This window comes from Somniosus microcephalus, chromosome 1 (assembly GCF_052327205.1).
Source record: "Somniosus microcephalus isolate GS21.2 chromosome 1, FLI_Smic_1.0, whole genome shotgun sequence".
Classification (NCBI taxonomy): domain Eukaryota; kingdom Metazoa; phylum Chordata; class Chondrichthyes; order Squaliformes; family Somniosidae; genus Somniosus; species Somniosus microcephalus.
This window is the reverse complement of record NC_140987.1, coordinates 96,132,899-96,157,708: the sequence shown is the minus strand read 5'-3', so window position 1 is coordinate 96,157,708 and position 24,810 is coordinate 96,132,899. Positions and strand designations below refer to the sequence as shown.

Genomic DNA, 24,810 nt, shown 5'->3' with positions numbered 1-24,810 from the left:
CTATTATAAATCTCCTTGCTAATTTATTATTCATATTATGTGACTGTCACTCATAGCATTTTGCTGTTTTTGCCAGAAAATCAATATGACACTTAAGCTTTGTTCATTTTGGTCCAGATTGTTACAAACTAGTTTGACTTTTCAAACTATCAGATTGGTCCAGATTTTTCTGTAGCAGGGCATCTAATGGCATCTGCCATTAGTTAGACTTGCCCCTGCAGCTTGAGTTCAAAAAATTTTGCCCACAAAGAACGGTGCGGTGAGGGAAACAGGGCATCTGGGACCTGTGTAAACAGGACAACCAACAAGGTATCTCCTTAACTAATGAGATTTAAGGATTGGGAAATAAACACAGGAAGAACCGAGGAGGGTGAATTAAAGGGGGTGGCTTCAATGTCAAAACAGGTAAAGAAAGAAAAATAGAGGGAAAGAAAGATTGGATTAAGAGAAAAAAACAAAAAGAAAAAATAAGAAAATTAAAATTTTACATTTATTTTGACATTTTTAAGATCACCCCGAAAAATTAAAAACCTTAAGGAATGAGACTCCACACTTGTAATAGTTAATGTTTGGTGCCAGAGAGGTTAATTGGCAGTCAGTAGCACTCATCACATTGCTAAAAGGATACTAATGCCCATCATGAAAAGACTTAACTTTCTATGGCGAGTTTAACGGGCAACTTTTGGATATTCATATTGAACCCCGCACTCGCTCCTCGCCTGAAGTTGCTTTACCGCTTACCCATAAATAACAGTGAGTGCTATTAGCCTTGCCGTTATTTTGACAGCAAATTCTGGCCCAATAATATCTAGAACTTCATATAATCTTAAAAATGAAAGGAAAAAAGAAAATGGAATAATAATTAATATTTAAAAAGACAGTGGAGGCCAACATCCTGTTTTGAGAGCTGCTATCGAGACATAGATGTGTGTATTTGTAGCCACTTGAAGCTGTTACCTCGGTTTCTGATGCATAGGCTGTTGCCTCATAGCCATGTACTGCATGTCCTCCTGTAAGCGATTTAGTGGGGAGTCTGGTTTAATCCGGATGCCGTAGTAGTGATACTTAGAGTTTCCCCTAAGAGAGAAGAAATATTTAAAATAAAAATAATGAATCACTGCAATAATATTCAGAAAACAGGAACAAAGTTGGCATGTAACTAACCTTGTGCCTAGCCGCCTGGTGCGCAAACCCATGAAAATGGAGCGAATGAGTTTCCCAAAAGAAGCTGCATTCACTGGGTCAAGCTTCTGTTCCTGACAGTGACGCAGGTAGTGGTTGTACAGAGTACTTCTGGGAAGGCTGACACCTTCTGCTGTCTCATAGTTGTCCAATAACCACTGAAGCTAAAAACAAACATAAAAATAGTATCTGTAGGACTATTTTTCTAGTTATGTGTTTGTATAAAGTCCAGTTTGAATATAATGGCCACACCGGGGCAGGGTACATTCCCTGCGCTGAATGGTAAAGCACCCCAGATATCCCTGAGGTAAGTGAGCCTGGGGTCCACAGTGGGGTTGGGGACGGGAGCGAGTATATTGGGGCTGGAAGCTGGGGAGTTTGAGAGTTGGGGTTGGGAGCAGCAACGATGCGGTGTGGTGGTGGTGGGGCGGGGGAGAGATGGAGCTGGCGATCTGTTCCTTTAATGTGGGGGTGTGAGGAGCACTCCTGTTCCTCCCGGCTCCATGTTCAGGTAACTTACCTTCTTGGTTGGGCCTAGAATGTGATCCCCAGGCCTCAGGGCTAAACAATCTTCCAGAGGGGGCCTCAAACAGGTGTTAGGCCCATTATTTGCATATATAAATTTGCCAACGCCTGTTTCAGGCGTGGTAAGTAACACATATTCTTTGATAGAGATACTAGCACCTCCATTTGTTGCAAATAATTATGCAAATATTGCAAATTACCATTAACCAAATCAGATAATTAGTTTTAACCAATTATTATTCACCAAAACAGTGAAAGCCCCAGTAATGAGTTCTGCAATTAAAGGGTGGACCAAAGCTGTACGATACTGCATTTAACGTTGTGGCTGCAGCCGCCAGATTCACTAAGGTCGGCAAGTTGGAAAGACTCAGTAGGTTATTTGCCAATGCCACAACCTGCACAAGATGGCTGGTCCTGGTGGCAGCATTCTCAGCACGAAATGCAATATAAAAGCGGAGACTTGAGGCTATTTTAATCTCCCTGACCAGCGGGACGGGTGCAGACTGGGCGGGTGGGTGGGGGGGACGGTGCGGTGTTGGGGTGGTTTGTGCAGTGTTCCTGATGTGTTTCTGCCTGCCCTTGAGGAGTGGGGGTCTAATTTAAATGGTGAAGTCGCATTCCGATAACACACGCCATTTTAACTCAGACCCAGCAAAAGCTGGGGGCAAGTAGCATCCTGTCTGCAGGAGGCTTAGGTAAGCATGTTTTTTTTTAACCTTTTTAAAGGTTCCTTGTGGGCCAGCAGGATTGCTCCTCCTGGCCCCACAAGGATACTTTGGGCCTTCCCTGCCCCAGGCCTCCCCCCATCTCAAATTTTACTAAGCCCCACCTCCCCCATTCCTCACTTACCTTGCCGGGGACCATTTCTGTAGATGCCCGGTGCCAGCCAGCCTGACACCCTGTGACAATGTATTCAAATGAGGCCCAAGAGTTAAAGGACTAAAAATTCGCTTGTGCAGCACCCGTCGTTTGGGCGCTATGGGTGCCGAATTGGCTCGAAAATGGCGACCGAGCAGCGCGTGCACACTCCTGGTGCAAGCTGCGCCATTTTGGTGAGGGCGTTAGCTGTGGCACTGGGAGTGGGCGCTGTAAGTATACAGAATAGGCAGATCGTGACGTCAATCAGCGTGTAATGCTGATTTGATGCCAGCACTGCCATTTTCGACCTCAATGCCCTCTCTTAACCTCGTACAGCTGAACATGCGTTCAACAGCAGGAAGGACCCCACACCAGCGCTATTTAAAGGGATCATCACCTACTTACAGGTTAGTTGTTGATTGATTTTTACTAGCTGCTGCTGAGTTTGTATAAGTGTTTGGTGCTTTCTAGACTTCTTTAAAGTTGCCTAAAGTCTACAAGGAGTGGTGTGGCACGTGCTCAAGGACTTGTTACTGACTTGCAAGGGGTCTGCTCAGACCAGTTGCTCCCAGACATGGGTGCAGGAGTTTGTATCCCTCTTGGCCTGTAGCACGATCGGGAGAATGAGCAGAGGCGACACAGAGCAGGACAAGGTGCTAGAAGAGGCAGGAAGAGGAGGGGCGGAAGAGTTCTCAGCAGGAGGCCATATCCACCCAGCGTCTTCAGGGAGCAATTCTCCTACCTCAACCTCAGCGAAGAACAGTGCATGCAATGTCTCCATTTTACTGAGGAGGCGCCCTCAGTCCAGGGTGAGGACGGCATTGCCAGTGGCTGTAAAGGTGACCGTGGCCCTTCCAGGCTGGAGCAGGCGACATCTGTAACATCTCCCAGTACGCCGTCCACTCCTGTATACGAGAGGTGTGAGGCTCTATGTAAGGAGAGCTGAATACATTTCATTGTCTCTTGCCAGAGAGAAGCAGGCTGAGCGAGCACACGGCTTCCCCATGGTGCAAGGTGCCACTGACTGCACACATGTCGCGAGATGTACCACAACCGGAAGGGATTCCACTCCCTCAATGTCCAGCTGGTGTGCGACCATACTCAGTGCATCATGCAAGTCAATGCTCGGTATCCTGGCAGCAGCCATGATGCCTTCATTCTGCAACAGTCCGCTGTACCATTAGCATTTGAGCTACTATGGCAAAACAGAGGGCGGCTACTGGGCGACAAGAGCCAGCCACCTGGCACATGACCCGCTGCGCAACCCAACCACATGTTGGTAGCATGCAGAAAAGTGAAAGCCATGTTGCCACGCGGAATCTGATAGAGTAGATCATTGACGTCCTTAAACAACGCTTCCACTGCCTGGACCGCTCTGGAGGAGCCCTGCAGTACTCACCAGAGCACGTCTCAAGATTTGTCATGGTCTGCTGCATGCTCCATAACCACTGGTGGTGTGCCAGTGGCGGGAGGACAAATGTTGTCATCCAGAGAGGACACAGCAGGTTTGTCCTCCACTGCCACTCCCTCGGGGCGGTGCATCAGCAATCCTAGCAATCTGCTGAAGGACAGATTGCTGGACTGCTGTGACACCCTGCAAGCTCCTTTCAACATTGGTAAGGCCAGCCATGATGGCAGAAGTCTGCTCTTGTGTGGCAACAAGCTGAGCTTGCATGACTCCAGTCTGAGTTTCCACTGCAGCATTCAGATGTTGGATGGTTTCTGCTTGTGCTGCAATGGAAGCTGAGACATTGGCCATCAGACGCTGCATGACGGTTGGATCCACAAGTGTGCTAACGGATCGTCCCACCCCTTCCATGCTGGAAAGGATGGGCTCCACGCTGTCTGCAAAGCCCTGTGCAAGGATGGTGCTGGACTTCTCCATGCACCTTAACATTGCATTCAGGCTTTCTGACAGGCCTGCCAATGCACCAAGCATTTCATTTTGCATACCCATCAGCATTCTTCTGTAGGCCGCCCTATCGAAGTCTTTATCTGAGTCCTGTGCAGCAGGACTTGAGTGCAACCTCGCCCTCTAGGGAGCTGGCACCTGAGCTACCCTTTCCCCGTCTTGGCTGTAGCCCACTTGTGCCTGGCGACTCACCACATGCCGATCCCGCCTCTAAGCTACCCTCTAAAGTCCGCGCAATGGCATTATCTGAGCTAGTGGTTGCGTGTGTCAGATCAAGTGACAGTGTTTCTTCTTCATCATCACTCTCCTCTTCCTCTTGCACCACTGCCTGGCCAGGTTGGATTTCTTGAGTTTCTGAAATAAGAAAAGGTACAAGGGTAGGGTTGTGGTGAGGAAAGCAGGAGGTGCATACTTACACCATCTGCAGCTTGTAAGTCAACAACAACAACTTGTATTTATATAGCACCTTTAATGTAGTAAAACGTCCCAAGGCGCTGCACAGGAGTATTTTAAGACAAAAAATTTGACACCGATCCACATAAGGATAAGTTAGGGCAGGTGACCAAAACCTTGGTCAAAGAGGTAGGTTTTAAGGAGCGTCTTAAAGGAGGAAAGAGGTAGTGAGGCGGACAGGTTTGGGCAGGGAATTCCAGCGCTTAGGGCCCAGGCAACAGAAGGCATGGCCACCAAATGTTGAGTGATTATAATCAGGGATGCTCAAGAGGGTAGAATTAGAGGAGCGCAGATATCTCGGGGGGTTGTGGGGCTGAAGGAGATTACAGAGATAAGGAGGGGCGAGGCCATGAAGGGATTTGAAAACAAGCATGAGAATTTTGAAATCAAGGCGTTGCTTAATCAGGAGCCAATGTAGGTCAGCGAGTACAGGGGTGATGGGCGAACGGGACTTGGTGCGAGTTAGGACATGGGCAGTCGAGTTTTGGATGACCTCAAGTTTATGTAAGGTGGAATGTGGGAGGCCAGCCAGGAGTGCATTGGAATAGTCAAGTCTAGAGGTAACAAAGGCATGGATGAGGGTTTCAGCAGCGGATGAGTTGAGGCAAGGGTGGAGACGGGCGATGTTACGGAGGTGGAAGTGGGCGGTCTTTGTTATGCTGCGGATATGTGGTCGGAAGCTCATTTCAGGGTCAAATATGACACCAAGGTTGCGAACAGTGTGGTTCAGCCTCAGACAGATGTTAGGGAGAGAGATGGGGTCAGTGGCCAGGGAACGGAGTTTGTGGCAGGGACCGAAAACAATGGCTATCGGTCTTCCCAATATTTAATTGGAGAAAATTTTTGCTCACCCAGAACTGTATGTTGGACAAGCAGTCTGACAATTTAGACACCGTAGAGGGGTCGAGAGAAGAGGTATTGAGATAGAGCTGGGTGTCGTCAGCATACATGTGGAAACTGACGCTGTGTTTTCGGATGATGTCACCAAGGGGCAACATGTAGATGAGAAATAGGAGGGGGCCAAGGATAGATCCTTGGGGGACACCAGAGGTAACGATGCGGGAGTGGGAAGAGAAGCCGTTGCAGGTGATTCTCTGGTTACGATTAAATAGATAAGAATGGAACCAGGCAAGTGCAGTCCCACCCAGCTGGGCGATGGTGGAGAGGTTCTGGAGAAGGATGGAGTGGTCAACCGTGTCAAAGGCTGCAGGCAAGTCAAGAAGGACGAGGAGGGATAGTTTACCTTTGTCAGAAGAGATTGTGGGATGAGGGGGAAGTAGGATGTGAGGAGGAGGATTAGGTATGAGCATACCGTCATTTTCAATGCTTTCAACACTGCCGCTGGCCATGGCCTCAGTCACAGCCACTCCAATTATGGCGAGCACCGTCTCCTCGAGCAGGGTCAGGATACGGAGGCGCACCTGTCCCCCTCCAGTTAGCTGCAGATGATTACGACTGTGTACCACCTAGTCCTGCAAGAGAGGGGGAAGTGTGACAGTGAGTGTGGTTCACTGTGTTTGGCTGATGTGACTGTCATGATTGAATAGCTGCCAATGTGTGCAAACTGTGAGATGTGGGTGTGAGACTTGCAGCAGTGGTAAGTGTGTGAGGGTGAGATGGAGCATATGAATGTGAGGTAAGAGTCGTGACCTTGACCACTCGTATGAGGCCCTTAAACTTCATCCTGCACTGCATACAGGTCCTCGCGGCTGCATTGCTTTTCTTGACAGTGACGGCTATCTGTTCCCATTCCCTTCTCAGCATCTGTCTGGAGGGCCTTCTGGCCCCTTGTGGATACAGTTCATCTCTCCTCCTGCACCAGGGCCTCAGGTGCTACATCCAAAAATCTGGGAGCCCTCTCTCTGCCATGTTGCGCCATCTTCATTCTTCTTGTAGGTCACACACTCCTCTACAACGACTTCCAGTACCTGCTGCAGCCAGAATGCACCTCCCCTTTAAGAGGTGCAGGCTGGCTTTAAAAAGTGCAGGCTAACTTTAATTGGTGTTAGCCTTGCACGAACTTGGGCCCCCTGTTGAGCGTGCAGCCACTCAGCAGCGTGTTTAGCGCTGGGCTGCACGCCACTATCATTATAATTAGCAGGCAGCACAAAGTTTGCATACTGCCTGCATTACATCGAATGGGCGCGGGTTAATTCCCCACTGCGATCCCCGCGCCTGTTTTCGGGGGCTATCCAATTTTTGGTCGGATGAATGACCGCCTGCTTCATCTCCCACACACCCAATTCCGGCCATGAATTAAAATTGGGGTTCTAGGTATTTACTTTCTGCAAGTGTATCCTGCCCTCTGCAATCTTAATATTCAGTAATGTCAGCAATTATAATCAAGAACAGAGACTTAACATGCAAGTTGAATAAAACAAGTTCAAAATATACCCAGTTTAGTCAGTTGTACATTAAAATCTTTTTATGTTTGTTTATGCCATTTTAAGGAAATATGTTAATATTGTAAAAGGCGCATAGTGTACAATTTTCTTTAAAGCAAATACTGTACAGAAATCCTCAGCTACATCTAAGCCATTTCAGTGCTAGCACAGATTGACTCAATTATACTTAATAGTGACTACTTATTCAAGTTTCTAACCTCATTCATCAGTCCCAATGATTTCCTATTAATGCTTCTGGTAACATCAATTTCTATAATGCTATTGGAACCTATTTATAGATTAATGCGATCTGGAGAGGCATGGTGTAGAAATGGATTACCTACAAACTTCCTATAGAAATAAACAAGGTTTACCCATTTCAATTCGACTTGAAAATGGACATTTCTTACTAGAAAGGGTAATGCTTGATCCAGATATCTCAAAGATGATGCAGGAATGTATACAAATGCTCTGGCTCCATATTGACATTTGTGCAACTATTTCATTAGTTCTTTCACCTCATATTTGCTTTGAAGGATCCAAGAACAGCAACAATGGAAAACCATTGAGTAATCGCAGAGAGTTGGTAAGTATTTCAGAATTGTTATTTTAAAGGCTCAGCTGATTATCCAGGCAATAAAAGCTTAAAATGGTTGGCCTACTGGCCCGCGAGAGAGTAATGGTGAAAGGGAGTGCCAGGTGAAGTCAAATGTCCATTGTGTGATTGACATTCTACCTGGACATCTTAGAAAGAATCAGAAGTTTCCAAACTATCAATATCATAATACAAGTGATAGCAGAACATATGCATTTTTACACTCTTGCTATCTAAATTACTAAAATGTGAAAATAAGATTGCACTATGTAAACTCTGATTTTCATTTAAAGATTCACTGCCACATAACTTCTATGGAACTACATTACTTTAAAATAATTTTATCACTATTGGACCTATAAAAATTATATTTTATAAAAACCACATTTCATTTTTCAGCCCCCTTTCCAGATGACTTATACAAGACTGAGAAATGTATCTCCTAGTTCATAAAGCCTGCAAATTATATTTTCCTGTTAAAATATTAACTTAATTTTAGATTAAAATATAAGCTACAAAAAATACAGCAAGGATCAGCTGACCTGAGATCATATCCATAATTGGGTCTGTGATTGCTACAGTGACTGAATGTGGTAGGGTGGACAGAGCTTCAAGACAAACTTCCCAAGATGGCTGCCACCTTGAGGGCCACAATGGAAAAAATGCACATAAGTGCATTGTGAAGCTGACTTCTTGGTGGTGATTCCAGCAGGAAGTCATCCATTGCATCCTTGTCTCACCAATAAAAATTAAACTGGATGCCTGGGAGAACTCAAGGAGCCAGCAAGACTCTTCAGGCCTCAATCAGAAAAGGAATTGCTCCAGAATCAGAGGTTGGGCATGTCCCTGAATGGCTGTCTGAACCTGAAAGTAAATTCAAGCAATTTGAGGGAATACATGGGTGATGAATGAGGGAAGCCATTCTGCCCATCTTAATGCATCCAACTAGAAAGACCCTAAAGTCACTCCAATGTTGTTGCTTAAAAGATTCCAGGGTTTTAGTCTCCATTACCTTATTGTAATTCCATTTCCTGCATTGAGCACTCTTGGCATGGAGAAGAATTTCCTGTTATAGGTCCAAAATTTACTTAACAGTTTCAAACTGCCTTCCATCTCTACTTATTATTGTTGGTACCTTTCCATGTGCATCTTAGATCCAAGAGAGTGTCACAACCCTCCCCCACTCTGCTGCCCCGGTTTAACAGTCTCCTAAAAGGCATTTGGCTTTTGACTGACCTGACTGCACAATGGCTTCCTCCTCTTGACAAAAACCTCTTATTACTCAAAATTCATTATGAAGTATGGAAAGAACTCCAAATTCCTCTTTCCCATCACAAAACTCCCTACATTACAACAGTGACTACACTTTAGAAGTTACTTAATTGGCTGTGAAACGCTTTGGGATGTCCTGAGGTTGTGAAAGGCACTATATAAATACAAGTTCTTCCTTTCTTAACTCCATCCTTCCACCTTCACAAAAGCTATTCTCACTCCAGACTCTAAATGCAAGGAACTCAACTTTTGTAACCAAAATTGAGGCCAACCATAAAGCTGCCATTGCCTTCTCTATCTCTCAACTTTCCCTACCCTTCAATTTCCAGCTCGGTTTTCTACCCAAACAAGCGGTAACACATCCCATTCTCTTACATTTCTACCCATGAAACCTATCACCTGCTCCCTAAATGCTCTACTGACATGATAACTTCACTTCCTCAGCTGCATGCTTGCTGACACCATCGATCTAGCTCAATGAAGACTGCCGTTTTTAACCCCTGCTCAAGAAACCTATCCTTTAACCCTATAATTCTCCAGCTACTGTCTGAACGCCAACCTTCCCTTTCTCTACAAAATTCTGGGCTGACTTATTGCCTCACAACAACACTTCCATCTCTCCCACATCTTCTTATTCAAGTCCCTTGAATGTGGTTTTCACCCCATCTACTTTACTGGTCAAAGTCACAAATTATATCTTGTGACAACCACAATACCATGGCTCTCTGTCATTTCTTATCCTTCCCACCACCTCTGACCATTCCATCCTCCTCTGTCTTTCTTCAGTAGTTCACCTATTGCATGACTCTAGCCTTGTTCTGCTCATAGCCTTGTTTCAACCCATCCAGTACACTGTCTTCAATTACGTTTTTTCCTCTACTTACTCATTCACCTCCAGGGGTCTCCTCCTTGTAATCATCTACATGTTACCCCTAACAACATAATTCATAAGCATGGGTCAGCTTCTACATATATGCTGATGATGCCCAACTCTACCTCTCTGCCTCCTCCATCAATCTGAAGACAGTTGTTACACTTGCCAATTGCCTGCCTGACATCAAGACCTAGATGAGCAAAGATTTCTTCTAGCCTAATGTCAGCAAAACTATAACCATCTTTTTTGGCTCCCACGAGCACCTACTTGCCTCTGTCCTAGACTACATCAGCATCCTGTCTGCTACGTCAGGCTTTCAGAAGATGCGGAAAATTGGCAAACTGTTTGACCCTAAGCTCACTTCACTTCCCCACAACTGCACCATTACCAAGACAGCTTTCTTCCAAGTGTCCACTTCCACTTTCTTCAAAGTATCAGCTTGGCTCAGTGGTAGCATCCCTGCCTGAGTTAGAAAAGAAAAAAAAAAATAAAAATTTGCATTTATATAGCGCTTTTCACGACCTCAGGACATCCCAAAGCACTTTACAGCCAATGGAAGTACTTTTGAAGTGTAGTCACTGTGGTAATGTAGGAAACACGGCAGCCAATTTGCGCACAACAAGGTCCGACAAACAGCAATATGATAACCTGTATTAGTGATGTTGGTTGAGGGATAAATATTGGCCAGGACACCGGCAGTACTCCCCTTGATCGTGCCTATTGTCAATTGATTGTGGGTTCAAGTCCCACACCAGGAGCTGAACAACCTAATCTAGGCTGGTACTTCAATGCATTAGTGATGGAGTACTGCATTGTGGAATGTAGATGAAATGTTAAACCAAGGCCCCATCTGCCTGTTGAGATGAATGCAAAAGCTCCCATGGCACTTTGCCGGATAACAGCAGGGAGTTCTACCAGTGTCCTGGCAAACATTCATCCCTTAGTCAATACCACCAAAACAAGTTAAGTGGTCATTCATCTCATTGCTGTTTGTGGGATCTTACTGAGATCAAATGTGTCTGTTTGCCTACAAAACAACAGTTACTGCACTTCAAAAAGTAATTAATTGGCTGTTAAGCACGTTGGGATGTTTTGAGGACACCATAGGCGCTATATAAACACATGTCTTTCTTCCATCACTACAACATTGCCTGCCTCCACTGTCAAAACCTAGTCCATGCCTTCATTACCCTGTGGTTTGATCTCTCTAACACTCTCGTAACTGGCCTTCCTGTATCAATCTTCCACAAAGTACAACTCATCCAAAATGTTGCAGCCCATATCCTCACCTCCACTCCCATCAGCTTTGTCTTCTTCACTAGCTTCCCGTGCCTCATGGAATTGACTTCAAAATCCTTGCATTCACTTTTAGATCCCTCCATTGACTCACTCTACCCTAACTTAGTGATCTCTGCCTGCCTTAAGTCCTGGTAAGCACCCTCCTTTGCTCTAATATCAAATGACCATTTGTCCTTTGCACCCTCTGATCCACCATTCTTAGCTGTTTGTTCAGCTATTAACTCTTAACCAAATAGTTAGAAGTGTAAGAAACAATAGAGGTGCCATTACACTACTAGGTGTATTCTATAGGCCACCAACTACTGGGAAAGATATAGGGGAGTAAATTTTGCAGAGAGATTACAGAGAGGTGCAAGAACTATAGAGTAGTGATAATAGGGGATGTCAACTATCCCAATATAGACTGGGATAGTATAATGTAAAGGGCAGAGAGGAGGGAGAATTTCTGAAGTATGTTCAGGAGAACTTTCTTGATCTGTACGTTTCCGGCCCAACGAGGAAGGCGGCATTGCTGGAACTAGTTCTGGGGAATGAGATGGGTCAAGTGGAGCAAGTGTCAGTAGAGGAACATTTGGGGAACAGTGATCTCAGTATCATAAGGTTTAGATTAGCTATGGAAAAGGACAGGGAGCAATCTAGAGTAAAAAAACTTAATTGGAGGAAGGCCAATTTCACTGGCTTGAGAATGGATCTGGCTCGGGTAAATTGGAATCAAAGATTGGCAGGCATAACTGTAATCGAACAATGGTCTGCCTTTAAGGAGGAGATCGTTCGGGTAGAGTCGAGGTACATTCCCATGAGGGGGAAAGGTAGGACAACCAAAATCAGAGCTCGCTGGATGACGAAAGAGAAAGAGAGCAAGAAACAGCAGAAAAAGGGGGCGTATGACAGATGTCAGGTTGAGAATACAAGTGAGAACCAGGCTGAATATAGAAAGTTCAGAGGGGAAGTGAAAAAGGAAATAAGAGGGGCAAGGAGAGAGGATAAGAATAGATTGGCAGCTAACATAAAAGGGATTCCAAAAGGCTTCTATAGGCATATAAATAGTAAACAGGTAGTAAGAGGAGGGGTGGGGCCAATTAGGGACCAAAAAGGAGACCCAAGCATGGAGGCAGAGGGCATGGCTGAGGTACTTTGCATCTGTCTTTACCAAGGAAGAAGATGCTGCCTAAGTCATAGTGAAAGAGGAGCTGGTTGAGAAACTGGATGGAATAAAAATTGATAAAGATGAAGTACTGGAAAGGCTGGCTGTACTTAAAGTAAATAAGTCAGCAGGACTGAATGGGCTGCATCCTCGGGGAAGTAAAGGTGGAAATTGCGGAGGTACTGGCCATAATCTTCCAATCCTCCTTAGATATGGGGGTGGTGCCAGAGGACTGGAGAAATGCAAATGTTACACCCTTGTTAAAAAAAAGGGTTTAAGGATAAACCCTGCAACTACAGGCCAGTCAGTTTAACCTCAGTAGCGGGGAAGCTTTTAGAAATGATAATCCGGGACAAAATTAACACTCACTTGAACAAGTGCGGATTAATTAAGGAAAGCCAGAATGGATTTGTTAAAGGCAAATTGTGTTTAACTAACTAGATCCGAGTTTTTTGATGAGGTAACAGAGAGGGTTGATGAGGGCAATGCGGTTGATGTGGTGTACATGGACTTTCAAAGGCGTTTGATAAAGTGCCACATAATAGGCTTGCCAGCAAAGTTGTAGCCCATGGAATAAAAAGGACAGTGGCAGCAAGGATACGAAATTGGCTAAGTGACAGGAAACAGAGAGTAGTAGTGAACAGTTGTTTTTTGGACTGGAGGAAGGTACATAGTGGTGTTCCCCAGGGGTCTGTACTAGGACCACTGCTTTTTTATGAATGACTTGGATGTACAGGGCACAATTTCAAAATTTGAAGATGACACAAAACTTGGAAGTACAGGAAACTGTGTGATATCCAGCACCGACGGGACCGAGCTGTTGCCGATCTATCAAAACTGCCGGACAAACCAGCGCTAATGTTGAAGCATACGGAGGTTTTCAGCTCCGTATCTGGCAACAAACACTGTTGCTTAGCAACAGCTTCTAAACAGTTGGCCCGTACCTTGGAAGCGTCTCTGTAGCTTAGCAACAGCTTCAGAGACTTTGCAGAGCCTGACTGTTGGAAAAAAAAGCCACGAGAAGAAAAAAAACCTAACAAAACGGCTCCTGATTTCTGCCGGTGGATCGAGGTTTCCGGGCATTCAACCTCCGGATAAACCAAAGTTTCCTGTATAGTGAACAGTGAGGAGGATAGTGATATTATTCAAGAGGACATAGACAGGCTGGTGGAATGGGTGGACACGTGGCAGATGAAATTTAATGCACAAAAGTGTGAAGTGATACATTTTGATAGGAAGAACGAGGAGAGGCAATATAAACTAAAGGGCACAATTCTAAAGGCGGTGCATGAACAGAGAGACCTGGGGGTATATGTGCACAAGTCTTTGAAGGTGGCAGGGCAGGTTGAGAAAGCAGTTAAAAAAGCATACGGGATCCTGGGCTTCATAAATAGAGGCATAGAGTGCAACAGCAAGGAAGTTATGATGAAGCTTTATAAAACACTGGTCTGGTCTCAACTGGAGTATTGTGTCCAATTCTGGGCACGGCACTTTAGGAAGAATGTGAAGGCCTTAGAGAAGGTGCAGAAAAGATTTACAAGAATGGTTCCAGGGATGAGGGACTTCAGTTACGTGGATAGACTTGGGAAGCTGGGGTTGTTCTCCTTAGAGCAGAGAAGGTTGAGAGGAGATTTGATAGAGGTGTTCAAAATCATAAGGGGGAGAGACAGAGTAGATAGAGAGAAACTGTTCCCATTGGTGGAAGGGTCGAGAACCAGAGGACACAGATTTAAAGGTGACTGACAGAAGAAACAAAGGTGAGATGAGGAAAAACTTTTTTACGCAGCGAGTGGTTAGGATCTGGAATGCACTGCCCGAGAAGGTGGTGGAGGGAGACTCAATCGTGGTTTTCAAAAGGGAATTGGATAAGTACCGAAGGAAAGACTTTTGCAGGGCTACGGGGAAAGCGCGGGGGAGTGGGACTAGCTGAAGTGGTACTGCAGAGAGCCGGCACGTGCGCGACCTGCCGAATGGCCTCCTTCTGTGCTATAACCATTCTATGATTCTGCCCTCTGGAATTTCCTTCCCAGTTCTCCCCCGTCTTTGTACCTTCCTCCGGCCTTTCAAAAACCTCCTCAAAACCCTTCTCTTCAATGTGCTTGATCCCTCACCCTAACCTTCTCCATTTTTCCCTCCTACTTGGGGTCTGATGTAATGTTTTACAGAAACAGTAAACCGTGAAACAGAAATTCACCGTTACAAAACGCGGTACAAATGGTCAATATAATTTAAATTCAACCCCAATTTCCCACCTTCCATGATACCTAATTAAAAACAAAGGCCTAGAATTTCGATTAGGCCTGGAAATGGCCGGTGCCACCGCAGGCCGAGGTTAACAGCCACCCGCAAAAAGAGCGCAGGGAGCACTGGAACAGGTCAGGACTCAGGGCCAGGATCAGGGGGGATGTCGGGACCTGGAGCCAGGATCGGGAGGGATCTGGAGTTCGGGGCCAGGATCAGGGGAAGATCGGAGAGGGCCTGGCGGTTGGAGTCGGGAGTGAGATCAGAGATGATAATGGTAAGTACTTACCTTTTTTTCCCCATTTGGCACTGTTTCGTTTGTTTTCCCGGGAGTAAACATTGTTGTCATTGGCTGCCTCAGAGGCAAGCCAAATTTGCAAGAGGGAGCAGAAGCAGGCTTTAGGTCTCTTATTTGAATATGTTAATGGCCTAATGCCTGCTTCAGGCGAGCCTAAACAACGCCTCCGTTTTTGCCCTCACCAATATGGCGTCTGGAGCAGGCTGCGCAGGAAGTGGGCAGAAGTGGGGCAGATGCCATTTTTCCACAAAACTGGCCATAACAGCCGGCGCTAAACCCCCACATTTCTAAGCCAAAATGTGTTCTACTGTGTTTTGGACAAACCCAGAATTCCCAGCTCCCAATCCTGAAAAGGAGATTCAAACTTAGCCCTGAACCAGCAGACCGGAAAAGATCTCTTTCCCTCCCTTCCTCCCCTGCAAATTACTTCTTATTTAATGGTTTTCAGAACATATCAATAAATATATCTGTGTGCTTACTGAACATTTCTTTAACAGGTGCAATAAAATATGACTGTTAAAAACTGCATTTGGAGACCTTTGAGATTTAGTGTTCAGATTATTGCTTTTATTTACTTTTCATTTTCATGCATTTCACAGGGAATGACTACATTTTATTTACCCATTTTACTACTGAACTTCTTTAATTGCATTTGAAATACTGTCAAAATATGAATTTTACGTCATCTACCCCAGTGGTTCTCTGTACTTAAACAGTACTGAAAGTTGATGCAGAATCTGCAAATGTACAGATCACAAAACAACTCTGAATTTATATTACCCCTTAAATCTGAATAATGTAATTTGACTGCACATTTAATTGTTGGTACAATTAATTTTTTTTGATTATTTAAAATAAATACTGAGCTAGTATGTTGCTGCATTAGTTACTTAGAATTCAAGATTATTAATATATAAGGATAATGAAATTGGTACCTCCTGCTACCTGAAGTGTTAAATAAGCCACATTTTTGTGACACAAAAAACAAAGGTTAAATAGAATAAACATACACCTTCAAGAAACATCTTTCTCCCACCCCCCATCTCCATGCAGCTAGGTGCATATTCATATAATTCTGAAAACTAAAAGGGTCACCAACAACAACTAGAAAAGCACACCAAAATCTTGGCCTATAATACATTTTCTAACCTTTAAAAGTTCAAATTCCTGAATACTCCACACACTCTAAATTTTATTTCAATCAACACTGAACTGTTCCACTGTCGTTACTTGAACACATTGCCATAAGACGAATAGCTAAAACTGATAGTAAAGTGTTGAGAAAGTGTTGTCAGTATATTCTGTTGAATATAGTTGAAAAGTTCTTAGCAGGCCAGAGTTTAAAGACAAAAGTGAAGAAAGTCATGCAAAATGAAAAACTTGTTTTAGAATATGAAACCCATAATAAGCAAGAGGAAAAAATATGAGCTGATGAGCTTATTCAAGGGAACAGAGCTAATTGAACCTCACGTGACATACAGATTCAAATCTTTTGAATTAAGACGGATAAATTGAATAGGTTCTTAATTTGCCCAAGGATTTAAGTGATTGTTTCAGCAAGATATCATTGTATTTTCTAAACAATATTTGCATTTTAAATGCTGTCAATTGAAGTGTAAACTGATGTCAGCTATAATCCTCACCAATAAATGTCAGTGAAATTGTCAGATGCCTTTTAATAAGAATGAGGGAATGAGATAGGGTGTTATTATCCAAGGTGCCACTTTATTATTATAATATTTACTTTTTCCAGAATAGGTTAAGGTTGTCCATTTGCCACTAAATCAGAAATGATGTGCAGTACAGGGACAGCAAATTAAAAATAGAAATATTTCTAAAATTAGCAAAGCAAATGTGACAATTACCTTCAGTGAAGATCATTATCTAATAATGGCACTGAGGTTTGTTGACAACCGTGGACCCATTAGCCATTGGTCCTGACTTGAATTTGAGTGAAAATTAGTTACTTTAACCCGAATCTGGTGCAAATCAAGGCTTATAGTAGCACTATGCTTATCAGTGTCTAGAATTATTTAAGAGGCATACAGCACTATTATTACGTTAATGAATCCCTGGAATGAGTCCAGTCTAAGCTGGAGCCGACAGAACTCTTTGCCTCCTTTTCCTGCAGGCAGTGACCCCTTGCTTGATGCACTTGCACAGGATCCCCCTCTCCAGTGGTCATTCTTCGTATGCAAGCCTAGACAGTAAGGCCATCATTTTAGTAGGGAGGCGGGTTGGGAGCAGGGGGCTAGAAAGTGGTCGGGAAACCTGGGAGAACGTGTTTCGCACGGTCCTGCTGAATTTAATGGCAGGGCCTGATTTGCATTTCAAATCTCTGTTTCCCACCTGCAGCCAGCCAGATGGAGAGACTGGCTGGCTGCGGGCAGGTAGGCCTGCACCACTAGGCCGAAGAGAGAAGGGAGGGAGGGATTGGGTGGTGGTCGGGTGCCGTAGGTCTCGCGCAGCCAGTGAGCCGGCTATTAAATAGCAAAACCGCGCATGTGCGGAATTTTGGATGGCCAGCAAAGCCTGTTAAAGGGGCCGCATGGGCCAAATTTTTTTTTGAACATTGGGCCGGGGGCCTCAACGGTATTGGGGCGGGGGAGGAAGGATCGGGTCGGAGGAGCATCGGGGCTGGAGAGGGGAGTTTGGAAAGGCGATCGGAGGCCTGCGGTTTGGGGGGGGGGGGTGGTGAGGGAGGAAATCGGAGGCTTCAGGGGGGCGGGGGTTGGTGGTGGGTGAGGCAGGGAAGCTGGATATAGGAGGTAAGTGCAAAGGCACTTACCTCCTGGATCCAGCAGTCCTTGCCTTACTTTAGCTGGCGGGTTCTCCAAGGCCTGAGAAACCCGACCAGCCAGAGTTAAATTTGAAATTCTGGTTAAATCTGAGGCACGCCAGCCTCATTATAATATTTAAATGGGAGACCCGCCTCCTGGGAGCGGGTTGGCTGCCCACCCCCTGTCCCGCCTATGTGAAAACTGGAAATGGACGGGTTGGGGTCGGGATTCAGTTTTTTTTTAACACTTTAACCTCCCACCCAAACCCAACCCAGCCGTTTTTTGGCGTTAAAATTCCCCGCTAAATGTCAGCAAGTATCATGGCCATAATCAATCCTGTCCTCACCTAACATTACAACAGTGACGACACTTCAAAAAGTACTTATGGCTGTAAAGCACTTTGGGATGTCCTGAGGTCATGAAAGGTGGTGTATAAGTGCAAGTTCTTTTTTCAATGCCTAAATATGCTTACTTGTAACAGAAATCGGTGTCCAACTTTCCTTTCCATAACTCAGGGCAGAGTCCAATTGTAACATCTGACTGCCACATTGCTGAGGTCAGCTAACAGCACAGATTGAACCGGTGACCTTGGTGGTCTGCATGGCTCAGCTGCTCATTGCCTTAATCAGTTGAGCCATTGGGACAACTACAGACCTTTGTCGATGTTACACTCATTTTATTTTAAGTGCTACATTAACATTCATGTAATTGTAAAAGAAAAACTAATAATAGACATTCTGTACGTTTGACACTTGCACCAGATGTGGGTGTGCTACTGCACAGCATTTGTTACCTTCAGAATATTTATGAGCGATGCCCAAATGGGGCTGTTTGTAAGTGCACTATCGAGTGCAGAACTAAACCATATAGGCCACTAAAAGCCCAGGTTTGATTTCCTGCTTGTGTTGAATTAACTGTAGGGTCGTCAATACTCCAGGACTGTCCGGGAGTCTCGATGAATTAAACTCCTGGACACTGCTGTGAGCGACCCAAGAAAAAAATCATAGGGACATTAAAAAGAATTGTATTTCTTAATTTTTTTTAAACATAGAATCATAGAATGGTTACAGCACAGAAGGAGGCCATTTGGCCTGTCGAGCCCATGCCAGCTCTCTGCAAGAGCACTTCAGCTAGTCCATAGAAACATAGAAGATAGGAGCAGGAGTAGGCCATTCGGCCCCTCGAGCCTGCTCCACCATTCAACGCGATCATGGCTGATCATCCAAATTCAGTACCCTGTCCCTGCTTTCTCCTCATATCCCTTGATCCCTTTAGCCTTAAGAAATATATCCAACTTCTTGAATATATTGAATGAATTGGCCTCCACTGCCTTCTGTGGTAGAGAATTCCACAGGTTCACCACTCTCTGGGTGAAGAAATTCCTCCTCATTTCTGTCCTAAATGGCTTACCCCTTATCCATAGACTGTGACCCCTGGTTCTGGACTCCCCGACCAGCGGGAACATCCTTCCTCCATCTAGTCTGTCCAGTCCTGTCAGAATTTTATAAGTTTCAATGAGATCCCCTCTCATTCTTCTAAACTCCAGCGAGTATAAGCCCAATCGACCCAATCTCTCCTCATACGTCATTCCTGCCATCCCAGGTATCAGCCTGGTGAATCTTCGCTGAACTCCTTCCATGGCAAGAACATCCTTCCTCAGATAAGGCGACCAAAACTGCACACAATACTCAAGATGTGGTCTCACCAAGGCCCTGTATAACTGCAGCAAGACATCCTTGTTCCTGTACTCAAACCCTCTCGCTACGAAGGCCAACATACCATTTGCCTTCTTAACCGCCTGCTGCACCTGCATGCTTACCTTCAGCGACTGGTACACAAGGACACCCAGGTCTCGTTGCACTTCCCCTTCTCCCAATCTATTGCCATTCAGATAATAATCTGCCTTCCTGTTTTTGACACCAAAGTGGATAATCTCGCATTTATCCACGTTATATTGCATCTGCCATGCTTCTGCCCAATCACCCAACCTGTCCAAATCATCCTGGAGTTTCTCGGCATCCTCCTCACAGCACACACACCCACCCAGCTTTGTGTCGTCTGCAAATTTGGAGTCATTACATCTAGTTCCCTTCTCTAGATCATTTATATATATTGTGAATAGCTGGGGTCCAAGGACCGATCCCTGCGGTACCCCACTAGTCACTGCCTGCCACTCGGAAAAAGAGCCGTTTATTCCAACTCTTGCTTTCTGTCTGCCAACCAGTTCTCTATCCAAGTCAATACCTTGCCCCCAATCCCATGTGTCTTAACTTTACACGCTAATCTCTTATGCGGGACCTTATCGAAAGCCTTTTGAAAGTCCAAATACACCACATCCACTGGTTCTCCCTTATCTATTTTACCAGTTACATCCTCAAAAAATTCCAGTAGATTAGTCAAGCACGATTTACCTTTTGTAAATCCATGTTGACTTTGTCCGATCCTGTCACTGTTTTCTAAGTGCTCTGCTATTACATCTTTTATAATGGACTCTAGCATTTTCCCCACTACCGATGTCAGGCTTACCGGTCTGTAATTCCCCGTTTTCTCTCTACCACCTTTTTTGAATAGTGGGGTAACATTAGCTACCCTCCAATCCATGGGTACTGTTCCAGATTCCATCGAATTTTGGAAGATGACCAGCAATGCATCTACTATTTCTAGGTCCACTTCCTTAAGTACCCTAGGATGTAGGTTATCAGGCCCTGGGGATTTATCGGCCTTCAATCCCGTCAATTTCCCTAACACCATTTGCCTACAAATACTGATTTCTTTCAGTTCCTCCCTTTCATCAGACCATATGTTCCCCGACATCTCTGGGAGGTTATTTGTGTCCTCCTTTGTGAAGACAGAACCAAAATATGTATTTAATTGGTCTGCCATTTCTTTGTTCCCCATTATAAATTCCCCTGATTCTGACTGCAAGGGACCTACGCTTGACTTCACCCATCTTTTTCTCTTCACATATCTATAAAAGCTTTTACAGTCAGTTTTTATGTTCCCTGCAAGCTTACTCTCATATTCTATTTTCCCCTTCTGAATTAATCCCTTTGTCCTCCTTTGTTGAATCCTAAACTGCTCCCAATCCTCAGGTTTACTGCTTTTTCTGGCCAATTTATATGTCCTCTCCTTGGATCTTATGCTATCCCTAATTTCCCTTGTTAGCCACGGTTGAGTCACCTTTTTTGTTTTATTTTTATGCCAAACTGGGATGAACAAATTCTGTAGTTCATCCATGCGATCTTTAAATGTTTGCCATTGCTTATCCACTGTCAACCCTTTGAGTGACTCCCCAATCAATCCTACCCAACTCGCGCCTCATACCATCGTAGTTTCCTTTATTTAAATTCAGGACCCTAGTCGCTGAGTCAACTACTTCACTCTCCATCTTAATGAAGAATTCTATCATATTATGATCGCTCCGACCCAAGGGGCCTCGTACAACAAGATTGCTAATTAATCCTTTCTCATTACATAATACCCAGTCTAAGATGGCCTGATCTCTAGTTGGTTCCTCGACATATTGGTCCAGGCAACCATCCCGTAAACACTCCAGGAATTCCTCCTCCACAGTATTGTTACTAATTTGGTTAGCCCAATCTATATGTAGATTAAAGTCACCCATGATGACTGCTGTGCCCTTACTGCACGCTTCTCTAATTTCCCTTTTAATGCCATCCCCAACCTCCGCATTACTGTTTGGAGGTCTATATACCACTCCCACTAATGTTTTCTGCCCCTTGGTATTTCTCAGTTCTACCCATACAGATTCCACATCACAGAATTAATATCCTTCCTTATAATTGTGTTAATCCCCTCTTTAACCAGCAATGCTACCCCACCTCCCTTTCCTTTTTGCCTATCTTTCCTGAATATTGAATACCCCTGGATGTTGAGTTCCCAGCCTTGGCCACCCTGGAGCCATGTTTCCGTATTCCAATTAAATCATATTCGTTTACCTCTATTTGCGCCGCTAATTCATCCACCTTATTACGAATGCTCCTCGCATTAAGACACAAAGCTTTCGGGCCCCGCCCTTTCCCCGTAACCCTGCAATTTTTTTTCCTTCAGGTACTTATCCAATTCTCTTTTGAAAGCCATGATTGAATCTCCCTCCATCACCCTTTCGGGCAGTGCATTCCAGATCCTAACCACTTGCTGTGTAAAAAAGTTTTTCCTTATGTCGCCTTTGGTTCTTCTACCAGTCACCTTAAATCTGTGTCCTCTGGTTCTCGAGCCTTCCACCAATGGGACCAGTTTCTCTCTCTCTACTCTGTCTCAACCCCACATGATTTTGATTACCTCTATCAAATCTCCTCTCAACCTTTTCTGCTGTAAGGAGAACAACCCCAGCTTCTCCAGTCTATCCACGTAACTGAAGTCCCTCATCCCTGGAACCATTCTTGTAAATCTTTTTTGCACCGTCTCTAAGGCCTTCACATCCTTCCTAAAGTGCAGTGCCCAGAATTGGACACAATACTCCAGTTGAGGGCCGAACCAGTGTTTTGTAAAGTGATGAGTGTAACATCGACAAAGGTCTCCAGTTGTCCCAATGGCTCAGCTGGTTAAGGCAATGAGCAGCTGAGCTATGCAGACCACCAAGGTCACAAGTTCAATCTGTGCTGTTAGCTGACCTCAGAAATGTGGCAGTCAGATGTTACAATTAGACTCTGCCCTGAGTTGTGGAAAGGAAAAGAGAGCTGGCATGGACTCGACAGGCCGAATGGCCTCCTTCTGTGCTGTAACCATTTTATGATTCAATGTATAAAAAAACACAATTTTTTTAATGTCCCTCACGTTTGTACTTTATACCTCTATTTATGAAGCCCAGGATCCCCTATGCTTTATTAACCACTTTCTCAACCTGCCCTGCCACCTTCAACGATTTGTGTACATATACCCCCTTTAGGATTGTACCCTTTAGTTTATATTGCCTCTCCTCGTTCTTCCTACCAAAATGCATCACTTCGCACTTTTCTGTGTTAAATTTCATCTGCCACGTGTCCGCCCACTCCACCAGCCTGTCTATGTCCACTTGAAATCTATCACTATCCTCCTCACTGTTCACTATACTTCCAAGTTTTGAGTCATCTTCAAATTTTGAAATTGTGCCCTGTACACCCAAGTCCAAGTCATTAATATATATCAAGAAAAGCAGAGGTCCGAGTACCAACCCCTGGGGAACACAACTTTGTACCTTCCTCCAGTCCGATAAACAACTGTTCAACACTACTCTCTGTTTCCTGTCACTTATCCAATTTCGTATCCATGCTGCAACTGTACCTTTTATTCCATGGGCTACAACTTTGCTGGCATGCCAATTAGGTGGCCCTTTATCAAACGCCTTTGTATGTCCATGTACGCCACATTAACCGCATTGCACCAGCCTATCTAAATCCTCTTGAAATCTATCACTATCCTCCTCACTGTTCACTATACTTCCAAGTTTTGTGTCATCTTCAAATTTTGAAATTGTGCCCTGTACACCCAAGTCCAAGTCATTGTTAAAAAAGCAGTGATCCTAGTACAGACCCCTGGGGAACACCACTGTATATCTTCCTCCAGTCCAAAAAACAACTGTTCACCACTACTCTGTTTCCTGTCACTCAGCCAATTTCATATCCTTGCTGCCACTGTCCTTTCTATTCCATGGGCTACAACTTTGCTGGCAAGCCTATTATGTGGCACTTTATCAAATGCCTTTGAAAGTCCATGTACACATCAACCACATTGCCCTCATCAACCCTCTCTGTTACCTCATCAAAAAACTCGGATCAAGTTATTTAAACACAATTTGTCTTTAACAAATCCGTGCTGGCTTTCCTTAATTAATCCGCAATTGTCCAAATGACTGTTAATTTTGTCCCTGATTACTGTTTCTAAAAGCTTCCCTGCTACCGAGGTTAAACTGACTGGCCTGTAGTTGCTGGGTTTATCCTTACACCCTTTTTTGAACAAGGGTGTAACATTTGCATTTCTCCAGTCCTCTGGCACCACTCCCCGTATCTAAGGAGGATTGGAAGATTATGGCCAGTACCTCCACAATTTCCACTTTTACTTCCCTTAGCATCCGAGGATGCAGCCCATCCGGTCCTGGTGATTTATCTACTTTAAGTACAGCCAGCCTTTCCAGTACTTCCTCTATCAATTTTTAACCCATCCAGTATCTCAAATACCTCCTCTTTCACGATGACTTTGCAGCATTTTCTTCCTTGGTAAAGACAGATGCAAAGTACTCATTTAGTACCTCTGCTTCCATGCGTAGGTCTCCATTTTGGTCCCGAATCTGCACCACCCCTTCTCTTACTACCTGTTAACTGTTTATATGCCTATAGAAGACTTTTGGATTCCATTTTATGTTAGCTGCCAGTCTATTCTCATACTCTCTCTTTGCCCCTTTTATTTCCTTTTTCACTTCCCCTCTGAACTTTCTACATTCAGCCTGGTTCTCACTTATATTCTCAACCTGACATCTGTCATACGCCCCTTTTCTCTGCTTCATCTTACTCTCTATCTCTTTCGTCATCTAGGGAGCTCTGACTTTGGTTGTCCTATCTTTCCCCCTCGTGGGAATGTACCTCAACTCTACCCGAACCATCTCCTCTTTAAAGGCAGCCCATTGCTCGATTACAGTTTCGCCTGCCAATCTTTGATTCCAGTTTACCTGGGCCAAATCCATTCTCAACCCTTGGCCTTCCTCCAATTTAGTATTTTTACTCTAGATTGCTCCTCTTCCTTTTCCATAGCTAATCTAAACCTACGATAACTGTTCCCCAAATGTTCCCCTACTGACACTTGCTCCGCTTGACCCACTGATCAAGAAAGTTCTCCTGAACACACTTCAGAAATTCTTCCCCCTCTCTGCCCTTTACACTATTACTATTTCAGTCTATATTGGGATAGTTGAAGTCCCCCATTATCACTATTCTATCGTTCTTGCAACTCTCTGTAATTTCCCTGCAAATTTGCTCCTCTGTATCCTTTCCACTAGTT

The 24,810-nt window shown here is 44.5% G+C and overlaps 1 protein-coding gene across 1 annotated transcript in view; it reads right to left on the bottom strand.

Moving 5' to 3' along the window:
* LOC147124242 (transcription factor RFX3-like) overlaps nucleotides 1-24,810 on the bottom strand; it is a 157,978-nt gene that overhangs the window by 115,470 nt on the left and 17,698 nt on the right. The window contains exons 3-5 of the mRNA XM_085984118.1: nucleotides 10,444-10,518; nucleotides 1,165-1,346; nucleotides 958-1,077 (exon numbers count right to left, since the gene is read on the bottom strand). Of these exons, the coding sequence (XP_085840244.1) occupies nucleotides 958-1,077; nucleotides 1,165-1,346; nucleotides 10,444-10,518 (377 nt within the window). The remainder of the gene's footprint in view (nucleotides 1-957; nucleotides 1,078-1,164; nucleotides 1,347-10,443; nucleotides 10,519-24,810) is intronic.